The following is a 23,051-nucleotide window of genomic DNA, read 5'->3' as shown; positions in this document are numbered from 1 at the left end:
GGTGGGTGAGGTTCTGTGGCCTGCGATGTGCAAGTCAGACTAGATGATCATGATGGTCCCTTCTAACCTTAGTCTATGTGGACTGCTTTTTTCCGTGTCTGTACAACGCCTAGAACAATGGGGTCTGGTCCGTGACTGGTGCTCCTAGGCACTACAGTACAAATTAATAACTATCCAAACTGGAATTTAGGCATGACACCAGGGTTAACATCCACCTCTACTTTTTGCCGAGTGCCATGGGCTCTTTAATGAGCCATCTGTTTTATGTCTCATTCATAACACAGCCCCTTCAGGAGCACAACAGCACCATAGCACTGTGCTGATTCAAAAGAAAACTACCACCTATTGACCCACCAATGCCAATCTACGCTGCAACAAACTACGTTTTAATGAGTCTTTGTAGTTTTGACTTAACAAATGAAGACTCTAGAGAGTACCTGCCTTCACTGAGTTATGACAGGAAGTAGATTCAAGCAGTTCTCAGCAAGCAGGGGAGGCTAACGTACTGTAGGGAAAACCAGAGCCAAAGAGAGTGTGAGGTATAGAAGTCAATTGGAATAAAACCCACATCATACTAAGTAAAGTTTATAAAAAACGTTAACACCGAAGCCCAAAATACCAAAACAAGTTTAATATACAGAACTAGACATTCAAACAAAAGGTACAAAGCAACAAAATGCTGTATAAAGTCACAAAATAAATCCTTGACATTTTCTTCCCCACAGCTTGCATAAGACAAAGCATATGAATGACACTGTTCTTTCAGTGCACAGACCAGAACAGCGGCAGAAACACCATTGTGAACAGTGACCTCTGGGAAAAGCTCACAGCTGTAACACAAATGACACTGCTTTTACAAAAGTCTGCAGTTTGAACAACACAGGAAAAATCAATGCGTGTTGACTTTCCCTCTGCCTGCCCTGAAAAGCCTGACTACTCAAACGCCTGCTACCGAGTTCTTTTTTTGCCATCCTAAACATGGTGTTTATATATTGAGGTGAGTAGCTGGAACACCTGCCATCAATCCAAGAGCGCAAAAGTCAGTCTTTCATTTTTAAGCAAGCTAAATAGAGAAACTAGTAAACAAAAAAAAACCCTCCCCTGGGATCCCTCAGTGAAGCTTCAGACCAGGACCTGAGATGAAACACTTGTAGCTCTGGTGATTGACCTCCTCCCATTCATAGAGAAAGAAAGTACAGCCATAATCATCCTGCTGGATCTCTCTGCAGCATGGATATGCAATTAGGTTACCCACCTCTTAGACATGACTGGGGTGAATGTAACCACCTTGAAACACCTCAATTGTATTCTCCCACACTGAACCCAGGAGTTTTTATGGGCAATTTTCATCCCCAGAGCGGTCACCTGCAGAGTCCCCAAGACTCCATTGCTCCCTATTATTCAACACCTGTCATGAAAGAATCGGTGAGACAAATGGGGATGAAGTGCCAAGCAACTCACAGACACCCAGCTCTACATCGCCTCTCAACTTTCTCACCATGAGGATGAAGAGGAGGTGCCCAAAGCTGAACCCAGGCAAGACTAAAGCGATGCTGGTAGGAAGAGGGAAGCACTTTGAAGAACTTTAACAGCCCCCATTTTCAAGGGCACCTGCCTTCAAATTATTTCACCGCCTCAGAGCTCCTGGGATGCTACTGGGTGCTCCAACAGTCATGGGGGCAGAACATGCCTACTTCCATGTGTGACCAACCAAAAGATTTATATCCCATTACGTCGGGCACACATCTGGCCGCAATAACCTCCAGGCTTGATTGAAAAACTTTTGGCTAGGCATGGAGCCACAGAGCCTAAAAAAGCTCCCAATGACACAAAACACAGGAACCCATCTGTTCAGCAACACACGTCACTGAACAGATCACCCCTATGCTCTGCTCTCTGCACTCCTTCGCCATAGAAAGGCATTTCAGTTCAAGCAGTACTTGAAATCCTCCATGGGATCGGCCTTGGCTTCCTGAGAGGTCACTACTCCCTCTGCAACCAGAATCCCCCACAATTACTACATTTCACTGAAAAATAAAGGGGTAAACAACAGGCTCATGAGTGCTGGAGGCAGAAGATTCTCAGGAGCTAGGCCTAGACCGTGGAAGCACAACAGAAATCCGCTATGTTAAGTCAGAGGAAGATTTTGCATTTAGATGCTGCAAACCCTACTCCCCACTCAAATTCTTCTCACAATAAGAAAATCACCAATTTATAAACTAACCAAACTCTCTTACAGGCTGGGAAAAATGGAAGACTTATTTTTATTTCTATTTTTAAATAGTTGGCAGATGGGAGGAACCATATAAATTGTCTAGGAGACGCTCTCATCCCACCTGACAGTGGCAGGGCCCTTGGTTAGACACTATTTTCACCGCCTATCCACACCTCAGCAATGCAATACACCAGAGCACGAAACCCTCAGCTCTTAGGAAACTCCAGCTCATACAGAGCTCTGCAGCAGGTCACCTTGGCATCATGGGCTACTGCCATCACATCAAACTTAATCTCCATCCTCTACACTGACTTCCCATAGAATACTAAGTCAAGTTCAAGGTCTCAGTCCTTCTCTTCAAGGTGCTCAGTGGGCTGGGCCCAGCGCTCCTAGAAGATTGTTAACGTTCTTCAATAAAGACAGTGGTAAAGAGCTCTATTCCTCTGGTACAACAAAATTTTCTACCAGAAGGGTAAAGCTCATCTGTGCAGTAGAGCTGGTCTAAGACTGTGGAATAAACTCCCACAGAACTAAGGATCATCAAGAACCTCAGCACCTTCTGACTTACAATGCAAGACAACTTAGAGCTGCCTTCTGACAGAGCAGTATGTACATTTAAAAAAAAAACACTAACGCGAGCACTATACTGCATACATATTTCTCTCCTTGGAAGGAGAAAACAAATCACATGTTGCAGATTTGTGGTCACATTGCTTAATGCAGTAATGAAAGCGTTCAGATACTACAGTAATAGGCATGGTATAAGAACCTATACAGATCATAATATCTAGATACATTAGTTCCATACTCCAAGTGTATAGAGCTTGAATAGCTAAAATTGCACAACCCATTAATAATTTTATCAAAAAGCATTTTCTGTTAAAAACGTGTTTACTTCCATGATCCACCTATTGTACTGATCTTGATATGCACCCAACAAGTTATACATATGCCATATGTCCCTGATGTTCTATTCACCTGAGATCCACTAAGCTCAACAGCTGAATTCCCTTCATAGGCTTCAAAAAGTTCTCACAACTGTCACCTTGAATGAAGTTTTTCAAACGCACCTGTGAAGTGTAAGTCCCAACTGACTTTTCAATGGGACTTGAACTCAAATCATTTAGGCACTGTAGAAAAGCCCAACTCATATACTTAAGACCAAAGCACAGTAATAGGGACAAGACGGTAGAGTACAAATGTTTGTTACCACTGTGCTACCAGATTTTCTTAATTTAAAAACATTTTATTGATCTAGTTTTGTAAACCAAACAATGCTTGTCAGTAAAATAAATGTGTTGCGTAGAAGCATGAATGTACACTGCGTAGCCATCCTTTCATTTCCTGTCTGTGACAGCGTAGCAACGTGTACCTAATTACCCATGGAATGAGATAAAGTGGCTCTCGGTGCAGCTAGCATCATTTTGAAAGATAAACCTCAGTGCAAAGTGCTTATTTGAAGACAGCAGAAGTGGTGACACATTAATGGTGCAATTAGCCTTTCTCCAGAGGAGCATTAGCATCATAGGGAGCTAGCAGGAGCACAGTGGGCTAGCAAAGCACAACAGCCATGGATTCGGTCAAAGTTGGCAGCAGCCGGCAGTACTGGAGGCAGTACTGAGCTCAGAAGAGATGACAGGCGAATGGAAGGAATCCCTGGCATGACACTGAAGCAAAGCTTTGGGACCATCTCTGTAAATCAATGATAGTGGTTCCCACAGAACCACTGTCCAACTTTCACTGGCTGGGGAGCTGTTCCTTCAAACACAGGAGAGTTGAAAGTGATTGTGTACAAATCAAAAGAGAAAGGAAAAATCCCAGGGTTTACAAAAAATGCAAAAGTGAAAAAAGTACAGGAGTACGTGTGCTGTTACTTCAAGACGTATTGTAAGGCATTGCAGTAAGACAGAAATAGGATGTGCAGTGATTTTTCACGAAGTGAAAGTTCTTATTTGCATGACTGCCTGTTTTATGTGCAGAGACATCTAATTAAAAAACAATTCTAGCTTTATTTTCCATTGGAGCTATTAAATAAAAAAGCAAATATCAAAGTGGCTATTTAATCTGAAAAAATCAGCAGTTTCAATTGGCTTTGAACTCCAATAAAAAACGAGACTGGCTGTCCAAACCCTCACCTACCAGTCCTCAGAAATGTACAAGACAGGAGCCTCCTCTTCACTTAGTAAGAAAATATATACACATTAATTACAGTAAGTAAAAACCAATATATTCGGCACTTTTTTTAAACTTTACACAATGTGAGAAAAATATAAACACTAATAAAATTATGTACAATAATATAGTCACAGAATAACAATCTGACACTAAAGGATGCATTTATATAGGACAAACTGTAGAGAGAGAAGTCCCCTACCCTACATTACCCAAACAAAAAAATACCCTTGAGGTAGATTTCTCCAAATCCTGGTGACAGGTTAAGATTTTTTGTTTCTTTGTTTTTAATAGAGCCATCACCATGAATCTTGTTCTAACACGTGAAGACCTTGTGAAAGGCACAAAGATGCTGTGGCTTTCGACTTTATTAATAAACTCACACACTAACGCTTGAAATGGAGGACAAGAAATAGTCTGAAAAGCAATTTAGCAGCGAGTGTCAAAAGCAAATAAAGTCAGGTAAGGATACTTTTCTCCTCCTTACAGGTCACTCCACAATTCTATAATAGTTTCTTCTACATATTTACATGAGGGAGCTTTTTTTAAAATTGAGTCTTTTTTGGCTATTTTTTCCTGGGAAAGAGTTTGGAATATGAATTTTATTATACAAATCAACCATAAGTACAATTAATACTTGTAAAACCAAAGAAAAAAACATTACATGTGTATTCTATGTTGATATCACTAGAATCTCTGGGCTTGCCAACACAACCCCGCAGCCCACACTAGTATGCTATGCTGTAACTTCCCCATATAGACCCTGAGAGCGTGAACTAAAAGGTACTTAGCTTGCATTAATGCAGTCCTGTTTTTAAAAAAAGAGGACTGCATTCACACAAACTAGGTACACCTTTTAGTTTGCACCAGCAGCATCCACATGGGGCAGTTACAGCTTGTGCATACTGCAGTTCAAACTCTGGTAGTCTGAACTGGAGGGCCATGTAGACATAGCCTAAGTTTTAATTAGCAAAAGATTCTTGTTGATGTTTCTACCAAATACTTGAACTTATCTATTTAAGCACATATATTTCATAGATGAAGTGGTATGCTAAGCACACTATAAGTAGTGAGTGCCAACATTTGCTCACAAACAAAGGTATTTTGTCCTTAGAATATTACACACAGCTCAAAGATTTCAACAAGAGTTTGAGCACACCTCTAAGGGCAAAATTTAGCACAAATGATTTTGGACAAGTCTAATATGACATATCTCTCAGCTACTTCGACATTGGCAAAGTCAAATAAGTTCTCATTTTCCCAAATCTAAGGTGATATTTTAAAATTGATATTTTTAAGTTGATATTTTGGTCATTTACAGAAAGGTGCTGAAGTCAGACTACATACATAAACAGGTGAAATTTGTGTTTTGGATACTGTGACAGCAAATATTAATGTTGCACGAAGATTTCTCCTTGTAATATTCGTCTTACATACAACTTAATTTTCTGCACACTGTCACTATATATAAATTACACAGACTTGCTAAAGCATGAAGGAGGAAAATTAAGTTTAAATTGAACCTAATACATCACTGTAATGACCTCTTAAATTCTCCTTTGTTTATGGGTACAGCACAGCCATGGAACAAAGAAAAGTTCAACAGTCAATCTGCCTGGACCACTATTTACACCGCAGTCCCCATCCCTTTCATTGAGGGGCCACCATTTCCTACTTCGCACACTCAATTCATGGCTGTTCATTTTCTAGCTGTGCATTAGCAATACTTATGGATGCATTTGGGCAACAGAACAAAAGAAAGTATATTACCCATAGTTTTACATTGTAGTGATTAGCAAGGGAAGGGAAATGAGAAAACTCTCTCAGCTTTCAATAGGATAGAAGACTAGTGGACAATTCAGATAGACATACTGAAGAAAAGGTATTTTTTAAATCTTGCACATACATATATACAATTTTTCAGGAATGTTACTGTATCTATCAAAGTCAGAAATCAATTGCACAGGTTATGTTTTTTCTAGTTGCCTGCACCAAGCTGAAGTTTTGATTCAAGTTGTTGATTTAGTCTGTTTGACCAGGCTAGAGTTTCAATCCTCTTGGAAAGTCTTCCTTGGTTGCAAAAGAAGTTCTTGTTCAATTTCTCTCTTTGTTGTTTTCTCTGACCTGGCTTATGTTTCACAAATCTGGCTCCCAGAAATCATGCAGCTTCCCCTTAAAAGAAAAAAGAACAGGAAAAAAATTGAGAAACATACAAATTTTATTTTTGAGAGAGTAATAAAGTAAGTAGATAAGTAGCTTGAGCTACGGTACTGCAAGTAAACCCGTAAATCCATATAATCTTCTTATTTTAAACAATAAGCCTACCAATGAAAAGCAAGTTTCCTAGGCAACAGCCAAATGCATATCTAATTTAAAAAACAAACAATTAGAGAATTGCATCATCAGAAATTTCCACAACCTGATTTATAGAAAGCTTTTTCAGCAGTGTATCACCCTCTAGTTCCTTTCCTTTCATGGCATTTTCTCTCACACAGGGATTCCATTCATTTTACCAATGTTACAATTATGTCAAATTTTCAGCAAGACTGCAAGAGCTATCAATATGCTAACAATGCCAATGTTTAATTATTCAATAATTATTTCAAATAGATTTAAGTGTTTATACGTGCTTAAAACTCAGTCCAAGAAGCCTCTTTCAGATTACTGGTTCAAGCAAAACAAACTTCGCTTTAAGATAATTGTTTATATCCCCAGTTAGTATTAAAATAGAAAATAGGTACTCTGATACCATGGCATCCTACTGAGATACAAAACCTAGAGATTGATAGAAAACAGCCCCAAATCTTGGATATCCAACTTGGATATTTGTACATTCCACACGAGATCATCTACATATCTTGAAGGCATATCACTTACAAAGTGCAATCAGAGTTTACTTGGTCACTCAAGCCATTTGTTAGAAAAAAGGTTGAAATCCTACCGAAGTCACAGACAGGATTTCACCCAAGATTATAGCAGCACAGCTAGTAGACAGTGTACTTTACTACTGACTTCATTTACTAATTAGAAATTGCTTTTTAAAACTGCTACATTATACTTTCAAGTAACACAAATTAGTAAAATGCATTTAGCAATAAGAAAAATTGGTTTAACAGTACCTGAGTAGGCCGAGAATTTTGTATCATTTCCTGCCACTTGCCATATATCCTAGCAACTAAGTCTTTTACCTATAAACAAAAATTAATTCATTTACCTATTTAATAGAATAAAAACAAATGTGAGACTTAGACAGCATATGAAGATCCCTTTTAAAGCTGTGATACAGCGGGGCTTTGGGGTGATAGCATTTGAGCTCTTAATCGAATGCTTATACTCCATATGCGGATACTAGAGTGATAGACAATTTTACAAGCAAGATTAAACTTGATTATCTCAATTTAACACGTAAATAATGTCAGTGCTAGAGATCAGCGTGAAAGCATTTGCCTGAGATCAGCGTGAAAGCATTTGCCTGATAATACCGGTGTCTCACTCTTTTTGGGTTAGCAGGGTGTAAAATGCAAGTCTTGCAGGTTGCCATTGGATTGATTATCTTGTTACAGTAATTACTCTGGCCAACAAACAGCAGCACAGACAGCTTCTAAAAGGTGTTCCTGATACATAAGGCCATACTTCATGGCTACCAATCTTGAGTATGCACTCAAATTTCTGCTCTGAAGAGCTTACATTATTTATTACTCTGCTTGTACAGCACCCAACACAATGGTACCCCCCTCCCCGCCCCCAAGAGCTACTTCACAACAATACATACAAGCAGAAGCGGTGGGGAGAAGCAATTAAACAGGAAAATAATAACCCCTTCCCACCTCAAGGGTAAGCGGAAAAAATACACAAAAAGATATGTATGGTGGTGGGGATGCAGTTTAAACTTGAAATATAGTTAAAGTAGGTCTGCAGTATTAATTGCACCAAATGACACCTCTATAGAATCAAATGTCAATAAAGAGGCTTTTTGAAGGGTAGAAATTTAGTGAATTCTCTAAGCTGGTGTAAAACAGCATTAAAATATAAAGGTTTGACTTAACTGAACAAAAGGCTTTTGAAAGGTAAGGACTGCCATGCCGTGGCTTGCTACTAAAGCACATGAAAGTAACTCAAGTAACAAACTTGAGACCCTCGTAAGTAAAGCACCATAACATATTATAAAATAGGTGAGCTAGGCTTAATTCTGCATCACCTTGGGTTTTTTGGTGGCTTAATTAATTATGTATGTAAATTACTTGTTAATTCAAATAAAAGCTATGGATCACTGTGCAAAAGGATCAGATTACTTTCCAAGTCCTCTTATCTTTTTCTCTGTAAGTGCTGCTTGGACAGATCCCTTGTCCCAAAGAGCACTTCCCCCATCAACAATCAGTGACGTCTCTAGGCAGGAAAAACCAGCAGTATCCAGAGATCCGTTGCAGCTATCTTTTTTTCTGGCCGTGTGGCCCCGATCTTGCAGTGATTTACACACGTGCTTAACTCTATGCACTGAAGAGTCCTTCTGACAGCAAATGAGACTATTCGCAGTGCACAGAGGTAAGCAACATGAGCAAGTCCTTGCAGGATTAGGGCCCACATGTATAAAAAGCCAGCAAGGAAATGTAAGGGAATCTCAGTACTTCTAGAACCTCCTAAATTGGGGCACGGAAATGGAACACACTTCGAAGACACACGTATGCTTACCTTCGTTCTATAAAATAGCCTTGCATCTTCCCTAATATCACACTTCACATGTTTTTCTAAGGCACCGCAGAGCCTCAGTAAGTACTTCTAAATAAACACAAATTCAGAAGTATGTTGAAGTTCATCACTTCAAAATTAAACTTTGTCTAAACCCTAAACAGAAAAATTGCAAACACAGGAAAAAGCACACAGTTTTTGCAGGGCTTTTTAATTTTATTTTTTTTTCAGTTTTTTTTTTTTTTTTAATTTGAAGCGTTTTCTCCAATACACACATCTGGCTGACTTTAGAACCATAAGGCCACTGCTGTTAGGCACCTTTAACACCACTTAACTCATGACTAAACATTTTTTTAAATAGTAGTTCCAAAGTTATATTCACGGAGCAGATGTGACAAAGCAGGACTGTCCTTAATGTTTCTTCTGAATAGTGTGGGGGTGCCTCAGTTTCCCCTATGCAGTTCTTAAGTATCTAGGGGGTGGGAGAAGGGTATATGATTGTTGCAGAGCCCTAGAGGGCAGGTGTGTGCAGGGGTCTGGACACAGTTAATGGCCAACACCCTGTTTCCTGGCAACTGATGGCCTGGGCCCTTCCCCCCTGCAAGGTGAGAGCTAAAGGGGTTGGAGAACAAAGGAATCAGGTGACCTCCTGGCCCAGGAAAGGGACAAAGCCCAGAGGAGGAGGGGCTGGAGAGAGTTTCGGTTTGGGGCTGGCTGGGGACATGGAGTGAAGTGCAGACGTGGTTGTCTGGCTCACTGCCCCCCAAAATGGACCCGGCTGAGGGGTCCTGTTTAATTCTGACTGGCTAGTTTTTTGAGTCTTCAATGCCCTAGAAGACTAAAGGTGCCACTCAGATCAAATTTTCATGAAAAGCAATGAAACTACAATAGTCAAAATATAATTTTTCAGCAGACAAGTCAGGTAATCATTAGGCATTTCCATGGAGGAATTAATGGTCTTTTCATGTTTGTGGCAGCTCTCCTGGAAGATTATTAATCTTCTGGCAACATCCTTTTGCTTAAATATGAACTAGGATCCATTTTACAGTAGTTTGGGACAATGAAAGCTGGTTCCCATATCTAACGGAAGCTTCACTGCAGAATTCTGTTTCCTTCCTAAACAAGTCTCCAAAAAACAGAGTTGACTTTCCTCTGTGGAGACTGGAATTGTGTGCTTGGAGGAGGGAAGCTTGCACTTTGAAGCATGGACCTTTTATTTTTGATTAATAAAAATGGAAAAACCAAGGAAGATCTGAATCTCAAGATAGATCATTTAAATGGAAAATATACTAGTGGGTTATGCACAGGCCCTTCACTTCTAGAAGCCTACTTAAGGTCATCAGAAGTGAAGCAGGCAAACATCCTATTCTCCACAGCAGTAGTTCCCTAACCTTTTTTCCAATTCTATGAACCACTTCATAAGAGACTTCTGTCCTCCATCTCCCAGTGAATAGCTGTCAAAAGGTTTCATTCTGTGGACCACTGCTGATCCACAGTAAAGAACCACTGCTCAGGGACATCCGCTAGCATCACAAAGATACCATATAATCCTACGTAGTTGGTACAGTCTAATCAGGAGAGACAATACTGAAAACAGCTGCAAGTGCTAAAGGCTTTATACATTGCCTATCCCATTGATTAGACAGCAGAAAGGTATTCTATCATGCCACCACTTTTCATTAAAAAAAGTAAATTTGGTGGAGAAGAAATGAGTGGGATTCCTAACTGAAAACACAACATTAGGGAGGGGGAAATGTATTAAGGTACTTATTTTAAAAAAACAAATTTCCAGGAAAGATGTGTAAACAAAAGGTTTATACAATACAAGTCACTAACATCTTCACAATAAAGCTACTATGAATCTTTCTCCACTTTCAAAGGAGTCGAAGATTCTCAGTCACACAAATATTAGCAACAGATTGGAACAGACATAAGAATGACATTCTCCGTCTTAAGGGAGTCACATGATAGTCAGATTTCTTTAACCACCATGTGGAAGATCCATGGAGTGGCAACAGCATCAGCGGTAAGAACTGTTCAGCTACCTTACAGTAAGCAATTCAATGGGAACGAATAAAGAAAGACCAAATTACTGTATGGGATAACAGATGTCTCCTGGTCAATATCCGCTCAATAAATGGATTCTAACATCCTAGGCCAAAAGAGCTATTGCTACTGAGCCTATAATGGCTGCTATATTAGCCTGCAGTTGCTGCACTCCACTACTTCACTACGCTCTGTTAAATACTTTGCAATATCTAGAGAGTGGGTCAAAACATTTTTGACTAAATGTTTATTTGTCAAAATATGCTGTTTTAGAGCTGAAACTTTTGCTGAGATGTATCCATTTCAAAAAGAGTTCGGTGTGAAGGTTTTGAGGTCCAGGTGGACTGTCAGGTCACTTACAGAGACCTGAAACAAAAATCTAACCTTTTTCATCCGAAAAGACAGACAAACACAATTCTGTTTCATGAAAGTGTTTGAAAGAGAGGGTTACTCACCTTGTGCAGTAACTGAGGTTTTTCAAGATGGTTGTCCCTGTGTGTGCTCCACTTTAGGCGTCTTGATGTCCTGCGCTTCTAATTGGAGATTTGTGGTAGCTGTGCCCAGGTGGGCCAGGCACGTGCCGTAGCCGTCTCATGCTGTTCCGAGTGCTTGCATAGCGGTGTGTAGTCAGCCATCCCCCTGTTCCTTTTCTACCCCCGAGAATCCGCACGAAACACCGAAGTAGAAGGGAGGAGGGAGGTTAGTGAAGCACCCACAGGGACAACCATCTGGAAGAATCTCAGTCACTGCACAAGGTGAGTAACCCTCTCCTTCAAGGAGTGTCCTTGTGGGTGCGCCAGTTTAGGTGACTGTTGAGCAGTGCCCCTCAGTGGAGGGGAGGGGCTTCAAAGTTGGTCTGTTGATGCTGGATAACATCTTAAATCCAAAGTGAGCATCTGATGCTGATTGTTGTTCTAAAGCATAGTTTTTTGTGAAAGTATGGACTGATACCAAGGTAGCTGCTCTACAAATGTCAGTGATAGGCCACATAGGCTGCCAGTGCTCTGGTAGAGTGTGTGTGAACTCCTGCTGGAAGTTGTACATTATTGTTTTGGTAGCACATCTGGATTGATCTATGGTGGGGAACCCCCATAGTTTGAATATGGACTTGAGAATTCTAGGATCCATCTCCCATTCGTGAGTTTGTGAGAAATCCCTGCTTAGTACACCCACTATTGTATTTGGACATCCCAGAAGATAGGATGCAGATCTCTCTATGTTGTTGGTGATGCACCAATTCCAAAGTCATATTGGCTGTGTACATAGGGAGTATGATCATGTTTCCCCTTGGCGGTTTATATAAAACATGCATGCTATATTGTCCGTGAGGATCTTGATGGCATTGTTCTTGATTAGACGGAGAAAATGGTTGCATGCATTTTGGACTGCCCTTAGCTCCAGTAAGTTTATGTGCAGGTTGGACTCCGCTGGAGACCAGTGGCCGTGAACCATATTGTTGAGTCGGTGTGCCCCCCCAAACTATTAGGGAAGCGTCTGTCGTGATTGTAATGGTTGGAGTTCTTTGCTGGAACGGGACTCTTGAACAGATATTCTTTGGTTGTGTCCACCGTGTTACAGGTCTCACTCTGCATGACATTGTGAGGCGTCGGTTGAGAGAATATCTGTGTGGTATATACGCTGGCAGTATATACCACACCTGCAAACATCTCACATGGAGTCTGTAGGGTTGCCAATTTTGGTTGGCTGGATTCCTTGAGGTTTTATCACGACACAATCTTTAATTAAAGATTAATCTTTAACTCCTAGAGATTCCAGGACAATCCTGGAGGGTTGGCAACCCTAGGAGTCTGACATGTTTTACAACAAACATTGTTGCTGACATATGCCCAAGAGTTGTAAGCATGTTCTGGTGGATGTCTGTGGGCTGTCCATCACCGTTGAATTAGGCTGACTAGAGCGAGGAAGCATAGTTGGGGGTAACGTTGCTGTGAGACAATCAAGGTAGGCTCCTATGAATTCCAACTTTTGGACAGGGACAGATGTGGACTTTCGTACATTTATTCGCAACCCTAGGTCCGTGAACAGGGTTATTGTGCGCTGCGTGGCATTTATTGCTTCTTGCTGCATTGGTGCCCTTGGACACCTTCTTTATAAGTATGGAAATATCATTACTCCTTGTCTGCGGAAGTGAGCTGCAACGACAGCAAGAACTTTTGAGAAGACTCTCGGAGCGGTGGACAGGCCTAAGGGTAGTACTCTGTACTGGAAGTGTTGCTTCCCTAGGATGAATCTCAGGAATGTTCTGTGTGACGGGTGTATAGTGATATGAAAATATGCATCTTGAAGGTCAAGGGCCAAGTGCCAATCTCCCTTCTATGGTGCTGGAATTATTGTAGTTGGTCACCATTCTGAAATGTTGTGTTCTTACAAATTTGTTGAGTTTGTGTAGATCCAGGATGGGTCTCCACCCGCTGGTCTTTTTCTGAGTTAGAAAATAGTGTGAGCAGATACCTCTGCCCCTGTGTTGTAATGGTATGGGTTTCACGGCACCTACTTGTACAAGGTGGTTTATTTCCTGTTGTAGTAGGTGCTCCTGAGAGGGGTCCCTAAAGTGGGACGGGGAAGGGGGTGGGTAGGTGGGATAGAAATAAAGGGGATGGAGTAAACCTTTCAGATAATCTCTGACACCCATTTGTCTGTCATGATGGAGTGCCAGACTGGGTAGCATGGTGACAGATGGTCTCCAAAAAGACGGGGGACCATTTCTGATTCTGGAATAAGAGAGTGTGGAGGACTCGTGTCCTCAACCATGCCTTCAAAACTGTTTTCTGGAAGTGGATTGTTGAGACTTTGAAGGCTGGTCTTGATTCTGCAGACATCTATTCTGTCTTTGTTTAAAACCTGCTCCGTTTCTTTTTGTTTGCAGGTATGTAGATGCCCAGGCTTTTTAAGGTCGCCCTTGAGTCTTTTAGGGTATGTAATGAGTCCTGGGGCTGGTTTTGTTCAATATCTTCATTAAATGATCTAGAGGATGGCATGGATTGCACCCTCGGCAAGTTTGCAGATGACACTAAACTGGGAGGAGAGGTAGATATGCTGGAGGGTAGGGATAGGATACAGAGGGACCTAGACAAATTAGAGGATTGGGCCAAAAGAAATCTGATGAGGTTCAACAAGGACAAGTGCAGAGTCCTGCACTTAGGATGGAAGAATCCCAGGCACTGCTACAGACTAGGGACCGAATGGCTCGGCAGCAGTTCTGCCAAAAAGGACCTAGGGGTTACAGTGGACGAGAAGCTGGATATGAGTCAACAGTGTGCCCTTGTTGCCAAGAAGGCCAATGGCATTTTGGGATGTATAAGTAGGGGCATTGCCAGCAGATCGAGGGACATGATCATTCCCCTCTATTCGACACTGGTGAGGCCTCATCTGGAGTACTGTGTCCAGTTTTGGGCCCCACACTATAAGAAGGATGTGGAAAAATTGGAAAACATCCAGCGGAGGGCAACAAAAATGATTAGGGGACTGGAACACTTGACTTGTGAGGAGAGGCTGAGGGAACTGGGATTGTTTAGTCTGCGGAAGAGAAGAATGAGGGGGGATTTGATAGCTGCTTTCAACAACCTGAAAGGGGGTTCCAAAGAGGATGGATCTAGACTGTTCTCAGTGGTAGCAGATGACAGAACAAGGAGTAATGGTCTCAAGTTGCAGTGGGGGAGGTTTAGGTTGGATATTAGGAAAAACTTTTTCACTAGGAGGGTGGTGAAACACTGGAATGCGTTACTTAGGGAGGTGGTGAATCTCCTTTGAAGTTTTTAAGGTCAGGCTTGACAAAACCCTGGCTGATGATTTAGTTGGGGATTGGTCCTGCTTTGAGCAGGGGGTTGGACTAGATGACCTCCTGAGGTCCCTTCCAACCCTGATATTCTATGAGACATTGGTTTTATCTGCAAATAGTTTCTGACCCTCGAAGGGTAAGTCCTCGACTGTTGCTTGGACCTCCCCTGGAAACCTGGAGAGGTGGAGCCAAGATGTATGGCGCATGACCACAGATTTCGTGATGGATTGTGCTGCCGTGTCTGCAGAGTCAAGGGAGGCCTGTAGGGCCATCCTGGTGATGAGAGACTCTTCAGAAATATTTGCTTTGTACTGTTCTTTTTTGTCACTGGGTAAATTTTCAATAAAGTTGACATTTTGGAGAACATATTGTGTGTATATTTGGCCAGCAGGGCCACATAGTTAGCTATGCAGAACTGAAGTGTAGCTGAGAAATAAGCTTTTTGACTGAAAAGGTCTAGCCTTTTCCAATCCTTGCCGTATGGTGTCATTCAGGAGTTGTGTTTCCCCCTTTGGTTGACCGCCTCCACTACTAAGGAGTTTGGCATAGGGTATGTAAATAGGAACTCAGCCCCTTTTGCTGGCACATAATATTTTTTGTCCGATCTTTTACTTGAGGGTGGTGCTGTAGCGGGTGTCTGCCAGATTATTTTTTCAGGCTCCATGATTGCATCATCAATTGGCAGAGCTATCTTTGCCGATGGAGATGCCTGGAGTACATCTGTGAGCTTAGGTTGGGCTTCTGGTAGCTGTTCTAGTGAAGTGTCTAGAGATTCGGCTACCCTTTTCAAGAGGTCCTGAAAGGATCTGAAATCATCCCCCGTGGTGGGTGATGGCGGCATTATGGTTTTGTTCAGTGACGACGAAGAGAGGTAAGCAGGCGGCCAAGTGTCATATTCAGCTATGTTCTCAGGTCACTCAGTCTCTTTCTCTTGTGTTTCCGAGGGAGCTGGGACAGTTGAAGAGTATCATGCTGTTCTGGACCTGGGCGGGCTAATGAGTCTGTGGTGTTGGGCCATATACATTGCCCATGTATCCCAGTAGGACCAGTTAGGTGGGAATGGTATGGTGGGGGCGGTGCCCATGGCTGACCATACCATCCTCATATATCCGTTTGGTGGTGAGATGGTCTGGGCTTGGGTGAGGAATGGTGAAGAGTGTATATTACTGCTTCATCCTCCTCTTCCTCATCACTGGAGATAGGAGGGGCTGATCTGCAGGGAGTAGTCAGCTGGCTTGGTACCGATCTGGATGGGGTACCCTCGGTTCTGAGCAAAGGAGATTCAGGCACAGAGCCCACTATCAGGTCTGAATGCCTCATGAACTGCTGCAGACCCGTGAGGCTCAGTGCCGGAGACGGCATGGTAGATGGCCCAGGAGTATGAGTTGAAGCTGCCGGTGCCAAGGATTTAGAGCTGTGCGGTATAGGTACAGCAGGTGAAGCCATTGTACCACTCACTACCGAGGTAGTCTTCGGCTGTATGGGTGCCGAGCTGGAAAGTTTCACTTTGCTGTGAGAACCTCCATTAAAGCTTGCCCACATAGGGTCTTCAGCTCTTTGGGAACTTTCGATGCCGGACGTTCCCAGTGCTGCGCGGTCCGGCACTCTGACTGCCGTCGGTACCAGGGCAGATTTTTCCGTTGGAGATTGTTTTCTTTTAGGCAATTCTCGGTGTGGGGATGTCCATGCCTGCTTTTTGGTAGCCATGCTTGGAACAGGCTCCTTGTGAGCCATTGTTGGAGCAGAACCCATCAGTTGCTGTTCCCAGCAACCGTTGGCCAGGGGGCATCCTGGACTCTGGATTTGAGGCTGGCCTGAGGGATTTCTCCATCATGAGGAGCTTCAGTTGGAGATCCCTGGCTTTTCTTGCCTGGGCACTTTTGAGTGATGTGTTATGTCAGAGACCAGTATAGAAAGTCTGCAAGTCAGGCAGCATTTAAAGCCAGCTGACCCGGGCATGCCTGAGAGCGTCTGTTTCTTTAAGGAAAAAACAGGGATGGCCCTGTTTGAGGCTATCGCTGTGTGCCTCTTGAAAAGACAGGGGCACAGTAAAAGGAAAAAGAATTTTTTTTTTTTTCATATGAAGAACATAAGAACGCCATACTGGGTCAGACCAAAGGTCCATCTAGCCCAGTATCCTGTCTTCTGACAGTGGCCAATGCCAGGTGCCCCAGAAGGAATGAATAGAACAGGTAATCATCAAGTGATCCATCCCCTGTCTCCCATTCCCAGCTTCTGGCAAACAGAGGCTAGGGACACCATCCCTGCACAACCTGGCTAATAGCTATTGATGAAACTATCCTCCATGAACTTATCTAATTCTTTTTTGAAACCTGTTATAGTCTTGGCCTTCACAACATCCTCTGGCAAGGAGTTCCACAGGTTGACTGTGTGTTGTGCGAAGAAATACTTCCTTTTGTTTGTTTTAAACCTGCTGCCTATTAACTTCATTTGGTGACCCCTAGTTCTTGTGTTATGAGGAGGAGTAAATAACACTTCCTTCTTTACTTTCTCCACACCAATCACAATTTTATAGACCTCTATCATATCCCCCCCTTAGTTGTCTTTTTTCCAAGCTGACAAGTCCCAGTCTTATTAATCTCTCCTCATAGGGCAAACCGTGCCATACCCCTAATCATTTTTGTTACCCTTTTCTGAACCTTTTCCAATTCCAAATTTTTTTTTTTTAAATGGGGCGACCACATCTGCACGCAGTATTCAAGATGTGGGCGTATGAGGATTTATATTGAGACAATATATTTTCTATTATATATAAATAAAGAAATATAAGACATTATAGTAGGGCAAGGCAGTAGGGTAGCTAACTACAACTAAGCTAACACTATTAACTATGAACTATCTGAGGTAAGAGAGGGAACTGCTGATCGCTCTGACTCAACCCAAAGGCGGCAGAGAAGAAACTGAAGGACGGTTGGCTGAGCACCACTAGGTAACTGCTCAGAACGGTGCAAGATGGCTACGGCACGTGCACAGCCCAACCAAGCACTGCTACCACAAATCTCCGATTACACGCACATGGTGTCAAGACACCTAAAGTGGAGCATCCACAGAGACACTACTCGAAGAAGGTTTTGTTTCTGTTCTACTTTGGAAGGAAAATAAATTTTGAAGCCTCAAAATTTGTTACAAAACAGAATTGTCCTCCAGCTAGCTCCACTGATCTCTTACACAAGTAAGAAATGTTTTCCTCTAATATTTAACAAAATTTAAACTGTCCCTATACAAAAAAGCACCATCTTAAGCAGCCAATCACTTGAGCCAGTTACTTACCCTCTGATTAGAATTCACAACGTCAAAACAACTAACTTCACTGACCAAGTGAAGAAGACTGTAGGTCAGATAGTAGGCCTAGAAAGAAGCCAACATAATTAATGCTTTTAATATTGTAAGTGTGAACTTGAATCTTAGTTAAATTCAGAGTGCTGCCACCCTCATCTGAAACTACACCACGGATAATTGATTTTAGGATCATTTTATTTTAGTGCTATAATATCTAGTTTTAAGCCCTCAGGAAAGCCAGATGGCCAGGTCATTAAACATGTATATCTGAAAGTTTGCCTAAATAAATAATTTGAAATAATATGGACAAGAGCACTGGAAAATACAATTTTGGAACAATTTTACATGGGTCCCTACATGACCTGAAAGGTTTTCTGTATTTCCAATTGTTATAATTAAACAAACTGGATGCATAAAATGGGTAGCTATGTTTTTCTCTCAGCTTACCCCCCAACATCAAACATGTATACCAAGATCCTGAAGGAATGGCTTTCAGACTAAGCCATCCTGCACAATCTCCAGTCTTCCAATATAGGCAAAGAATAATATTACTGCAGAGTAGACAGCTTCTAGACAGACTGTAAGCTTTTTGGGGCACAAAGTGCCTTATTATGTGCTAGGCATTTTTCATCCACAATACGAACCCAATCTCAGCTGTGGCCTCTAAGCACTACCATAACAATAAATAATAATAGTATCTCAGCTCATATGAATGGATATAAAATACTAAGAGCAAGATGCTGCAAGGCATTCCATACACAGAACCCCTCAAGCACTTAACTCTAAAACTGTGAAAGTCAACATGTTCCAAATGACAAAATAAATGTCTAGGAGGAATGCAAATCACATATACCTGCTGCTCTAGTTCTGTACGGACAGACTCTCCACTGAGGTCATCCTGTTGCTCCTTTCTTGCTTCTATCTTTTTCTGTAATAAGTCAGAAGGCTTCATCTGCACCAGATACTGATATAGAAGAGACATCTATATAAAAGCCAACAAACAAATGTTTAGGAATTAGTATAGCTTCCTGACACTGCAAAGCTCAATACAGTACAAATAACAGATCACCACCAGTTGGAGACTATTTTGTCCACCAAAATGAAAACTCAACATCTAAAACAGTAGGTAATTTTACTCTATTCACAAACTAACAAGTGAATTCTTGTGTGTTGCCAACATTAAGCCAACACTATGTTAGTAACCAAATGCTGATTTTTGCATGACAAGCAATAAGCAGGAGAAACTTGCAAAAGGCATGGTACCATTATTGTCAGGAAAATGGATCTTATAGAGTTAACATTAAAAAAAATAAATCACCTATTACAGAATAAAGCAATGGTAGCTGTGGAATAAGTCAGGGAATTGAAGAGCTATATTTAACAGCATACAGCACTCATGATTTACAGAATTTTAGAAATCTAATCGGTCATCCTGAAGAACTCCTAAACCACAGCAAATATGAGCCTCAGAGAGTCAAGACCAAGATGTAAATTAAACACATCTAATCACTAAATAGCAAAATGAAACAAAACCCGCACACAAAATTTTAACAAAAAGTATGTATACAGTACCTGCAGGTCACTGGTAACAGGTAAACTTGTATACTTTTTGTTAAGAAGCTTTGAAATTATCGTTAGGCTAAGGTGTCGTCTTATTTGTCTGAAAGAGAAGTTTGTTTTTTTAAAAAAGGAACATCTCAAATAAGTGCTTTTTAACATTGCATATGAGGCAAAATATGATTTCCCTAAAGTATTTTAGCATGTGCTTTTTTGCATATCTAGTGCGATCTTCCAGCTTCACTAAATAAAGGTAGAAGGCCCAGTTTTTTAAAAATCTTTCCTCACAGGTCACGTTTTCTAAACCTTTTATCACTTTTGTTGCTCTCCTCTGAACTCTCTAATTTGTCCACATCTTTCCTAAAGCTGGACACAATACTCCAGCTGGGGCCCCACCAGTGCCAAGTACTATGGGACCCAATTACTTCCCATGTCTTACACACAAGAATCCTGTTAATACACCAGAGAATATTTTTTCAGGACTGCATCACATTGCTAACTCATTCAATTTGTGATCCACGATAACCCCCAGATCCTTTTCAGCAGCACCACCTAGCCAGTTATTTCCCATTTTGCAGTTGTGCATTTGATTTTTCTTTCCTTAATGAAATACTTTGCACTTGTCTTTACTGAATTCTATCTTGCTGATTTCAGACCAATTCTCCAATTTGTCAAGGTCATTTTGAATTCTAATCCTGCCCTCCAAAGTGCTTGAAACTCCTCTCAGCTGGGCATCACTTGCAAATTTTATACATACACTCTCCATTCCATCATCCAAGTCATTAATGAAAATATTGTATAGTATTGCCAAAATTGACGCCTGCATGACCCCCCTAGAAACAACCTCACAGTCTGTCAGAGAACTACTGGTAGTTATTAGGAGTATGGTCTTTCAACCAGTTGTGCACCCACCTTATAGGCGTTTCATCTAGACCACACTTCCCTAGTTTGCTTATGAAAAAAAGTCATGTGGTACCGTGTCAAAAGCTGCAGTGCTTCCCCCATACCCACTAGGCCAATAACCCTGTCCAATAAGGAAGTCAGGTTGGTTTGGCATGATTTGTTCTTGACAAATCCATGCTGGCTATTCCTTATAATCCTATTATCCTCTAGGTGCTTACAAACTGTTTAATAATTTAATTGTGATTGTTTAATAATTTGTTCCTGAATCTTTCCAGGTATTGAAGTTAGGTGACAGGTCTATAATTCCCAAGGTCCTCTTTGTTCCACTTTTTAAAAAGACAGGCACTAGGTTTCCCCTTCTCCAGTCTTCTGGGGCCTCAACCATCCTTTATGAATTCTCAAAGATAATTGCTAACGGTTCAGAGACTGCTTCAGCTAGTTCCTTAAGTAACTGAGGATGAATTTGATCAGGCCCTGCTGACCTGAATATATCTAACTGACCCAAATATTCTTGAACTTATTCTTTTCCCTATTTCGGTTTGCGTTCCTTCCCCCGTGTTCTTGATATTACGTTGAGTACCTTTTTAGTGAAAACTGAAGCAAAACTACCTCAGTCTTCTTGATGTCATCAGTTATCTCTTCCTGCCGACTAAGCAAAGGACCTATACTTTTCCTTTGTCTTTCCCTTGCTCCTAATGTAATTAAAGAACCTCTTTGTATTGCCTCTTACATCCCTTACTAGAAGCAACACATTTTGTGCCTTAGCCTTTCTACATGCTTATGCTATTCTTTTATACTACTACTTAGTAATTTCTTCCAATGTTTCCACTTTTTGTAGGCTTTACTTAAACCTGTGTGTATTTCAGGATATGTCTAATGTGCTTTGATATTACATAAACTGTTAACTTATTAACATCAAATAAATGCAACACTGTTATTACCTTCCACGCTTTACCCAGCTAGGGACCAGTTGAACTAACCAAAGGAGATCATGGTGATGACTGGAAAGTTCACTAATTGTCAGACAGAGCTGAGGCATCTTAAAAAGGAAAAAGCTTTACTAAGAATGGATTATATTAAAATGGTCAGCTGTTACATGTATGAAAAGTGGTCAGAAAATCCACATATCTACAATCAAACCATTATCCCCTTCCTGGAGCCGTGCAGAAAGAAGGGAGAGTATGTCCTTAATGATATTTTTTGCATTGCATTTGTAGGTAGTCAGCCCATAGATATTCCAGGTTTATTAATTTACAGTAGGACAGTCAAGGTTTGTATGCCAAAAAACTCGCTTGCCAGCTGCATTTAGGATAATGCTTTGCTTCATTCTTTCAAGCAGACATTCTAAATTTACAAGAATTCTGTTGAGTCAGATTCTTGTACAATTCAATATACTGCTTGCTTACAAACAAGCCAGACAAGCACAATGGTAGAGAAACATTTAACTCTCCCCCACATACTCCGTCACTTCCCCCATGATTGCTCATCTTGCTTATGCTGAATTTTCCAATTGTAATTTTCTTATTTATGTTAAAAAAAATTATTTTTTTGCTAAGTCAAGAACACAAGTCAGGATGACCACATGAACGTACTTCAATACAGGCCGATGTTTAAACAAGAGAGGGTTTCCTTGGACTCAAGCTGTAATTTTGTATACCTAGCATTATAAAATTAGGTATGACGTTACCTGGGCATCCCAGTCTCTGATATTTTTCAGTAGGTTTAACAGCAGGCCCTGAAGATCGATCAACGGAATTTGCTGCAGTCGTTTTTCCAGGCTAATTTTAAACAGCAGTACCAGCACCAGCAGCAGCTCCTGGTCCGCATACCCGTCCGGATACATAGTTGTACAAAAACCAAGAAACTTTTTGGGGAAAAAAACCCAAACATATTAAATTATGAGATTTTCAGTTAAATTACTACAGTAGAGCCCCATTTATCCGACCCCCTCCTTACCGGCTCTCTGCATTTACAGAACAACCAGGACTCCAGGGCCAGAAGCAGGTGATCTCGCCTGTGGCCACTAGATGGCGATGCAGCATTGCATTTCCCCATTCTTTGTCCAATCTGGCAAGGGGTCCCAACAAGGCCAGATAAACAGGGCTCTGCCGTATTTTAAAATATATTCTAGGAGCTTAAATTTGCCAGCAGGCATATTAAATGTGTATTAACTGATGGATTTCCTTTGCAACATCTCCTATCATACCAGGGGACTAAAAGGGAGTATTTTTTCATTTACAGTAGCACATTTTTCTTAAACTATTCACTCCCTCCTTTCTGTCATTCAGACAGGGTGTCTTTTCATCTGATTCCAATACAATATTCCCCAGAGAGGCTGGGAAAAGGTGCTGTAGCAGTGATCATCCCCCATGG

General features: G+C 41.3%; 1 protein-coding gene across 10 annotated transcripts in view; it reads right to left on the bottom strand.

Annotated features, from left to right (window-relative positions):
- Positions 1-616: 616 nt before the first annotated feature.
- Positions 617-23,051, bottom strand: part of SLF2 (SMC5-SMC6 complex localization factor 2) — a 57,272-nt gene continuing 34,837 nt past the window's right edge. For 6 of the 10 annotated variants that reach the window (XR_006292064.1, XR_006292065.1, XR_005226349.2 and 3 more), the window contains 7 exons: positions 22,366-22,542; positions 21,620-21,717; positions 19,791-19,878; positions 19,072-19,200; positions 18,210-18,287; positions 8,697-9,163; positions 7,507-7,575 (listed from right to left, as the gene is read on the bottom strand). Coding sequence is in view for 3 of the 10 variants with exons in the window: in XM_043550554.1 (XP_043406489.1) it covers positions 6,524-6,559; positions 7,507-7,575; positions 9,077-9,163; positions 18,210-18,287; positions 19,072-19,200; positions 19,791-19,878; positions 21,620-21,717; positions 22,366-22,542 (762 nt within the window). In the remaining 7 variants the exon portion in view is untranslated. Of the gene's footprint in view, positions 6,560-7,506; positions 7,576-8,696; positions 9,164-18,209; positions 18,288-19,071; positions 19,201-19,790; positions 19,879-21,619; positions 21,718-22,365; positions 22,543-23,051 lie in introns of those variants that run through there. The other 4 variants (XM_043550554.1, XM_037905916.2, XM_043550555.1 and 1 more) reach the window with 2 other exon arrangements.

Source organism: Chelonia mydas, chromosome 7 (assembly GCF_015237465.2).
Source record: "Chelonia mydas isolate rCheMyd1 chromosome 7, rCheMyd1.pri.v2, whole genome shotgun sequence".
Taxonomy (NCBI): Eukaryota; Metazoa; Chordata; order Testudines; family Cheloniidae; genus Chelonia; species Chelonia mydas.
This window is presented reverse-complemented; position numbering and strand designations above follow the sequence as displayed.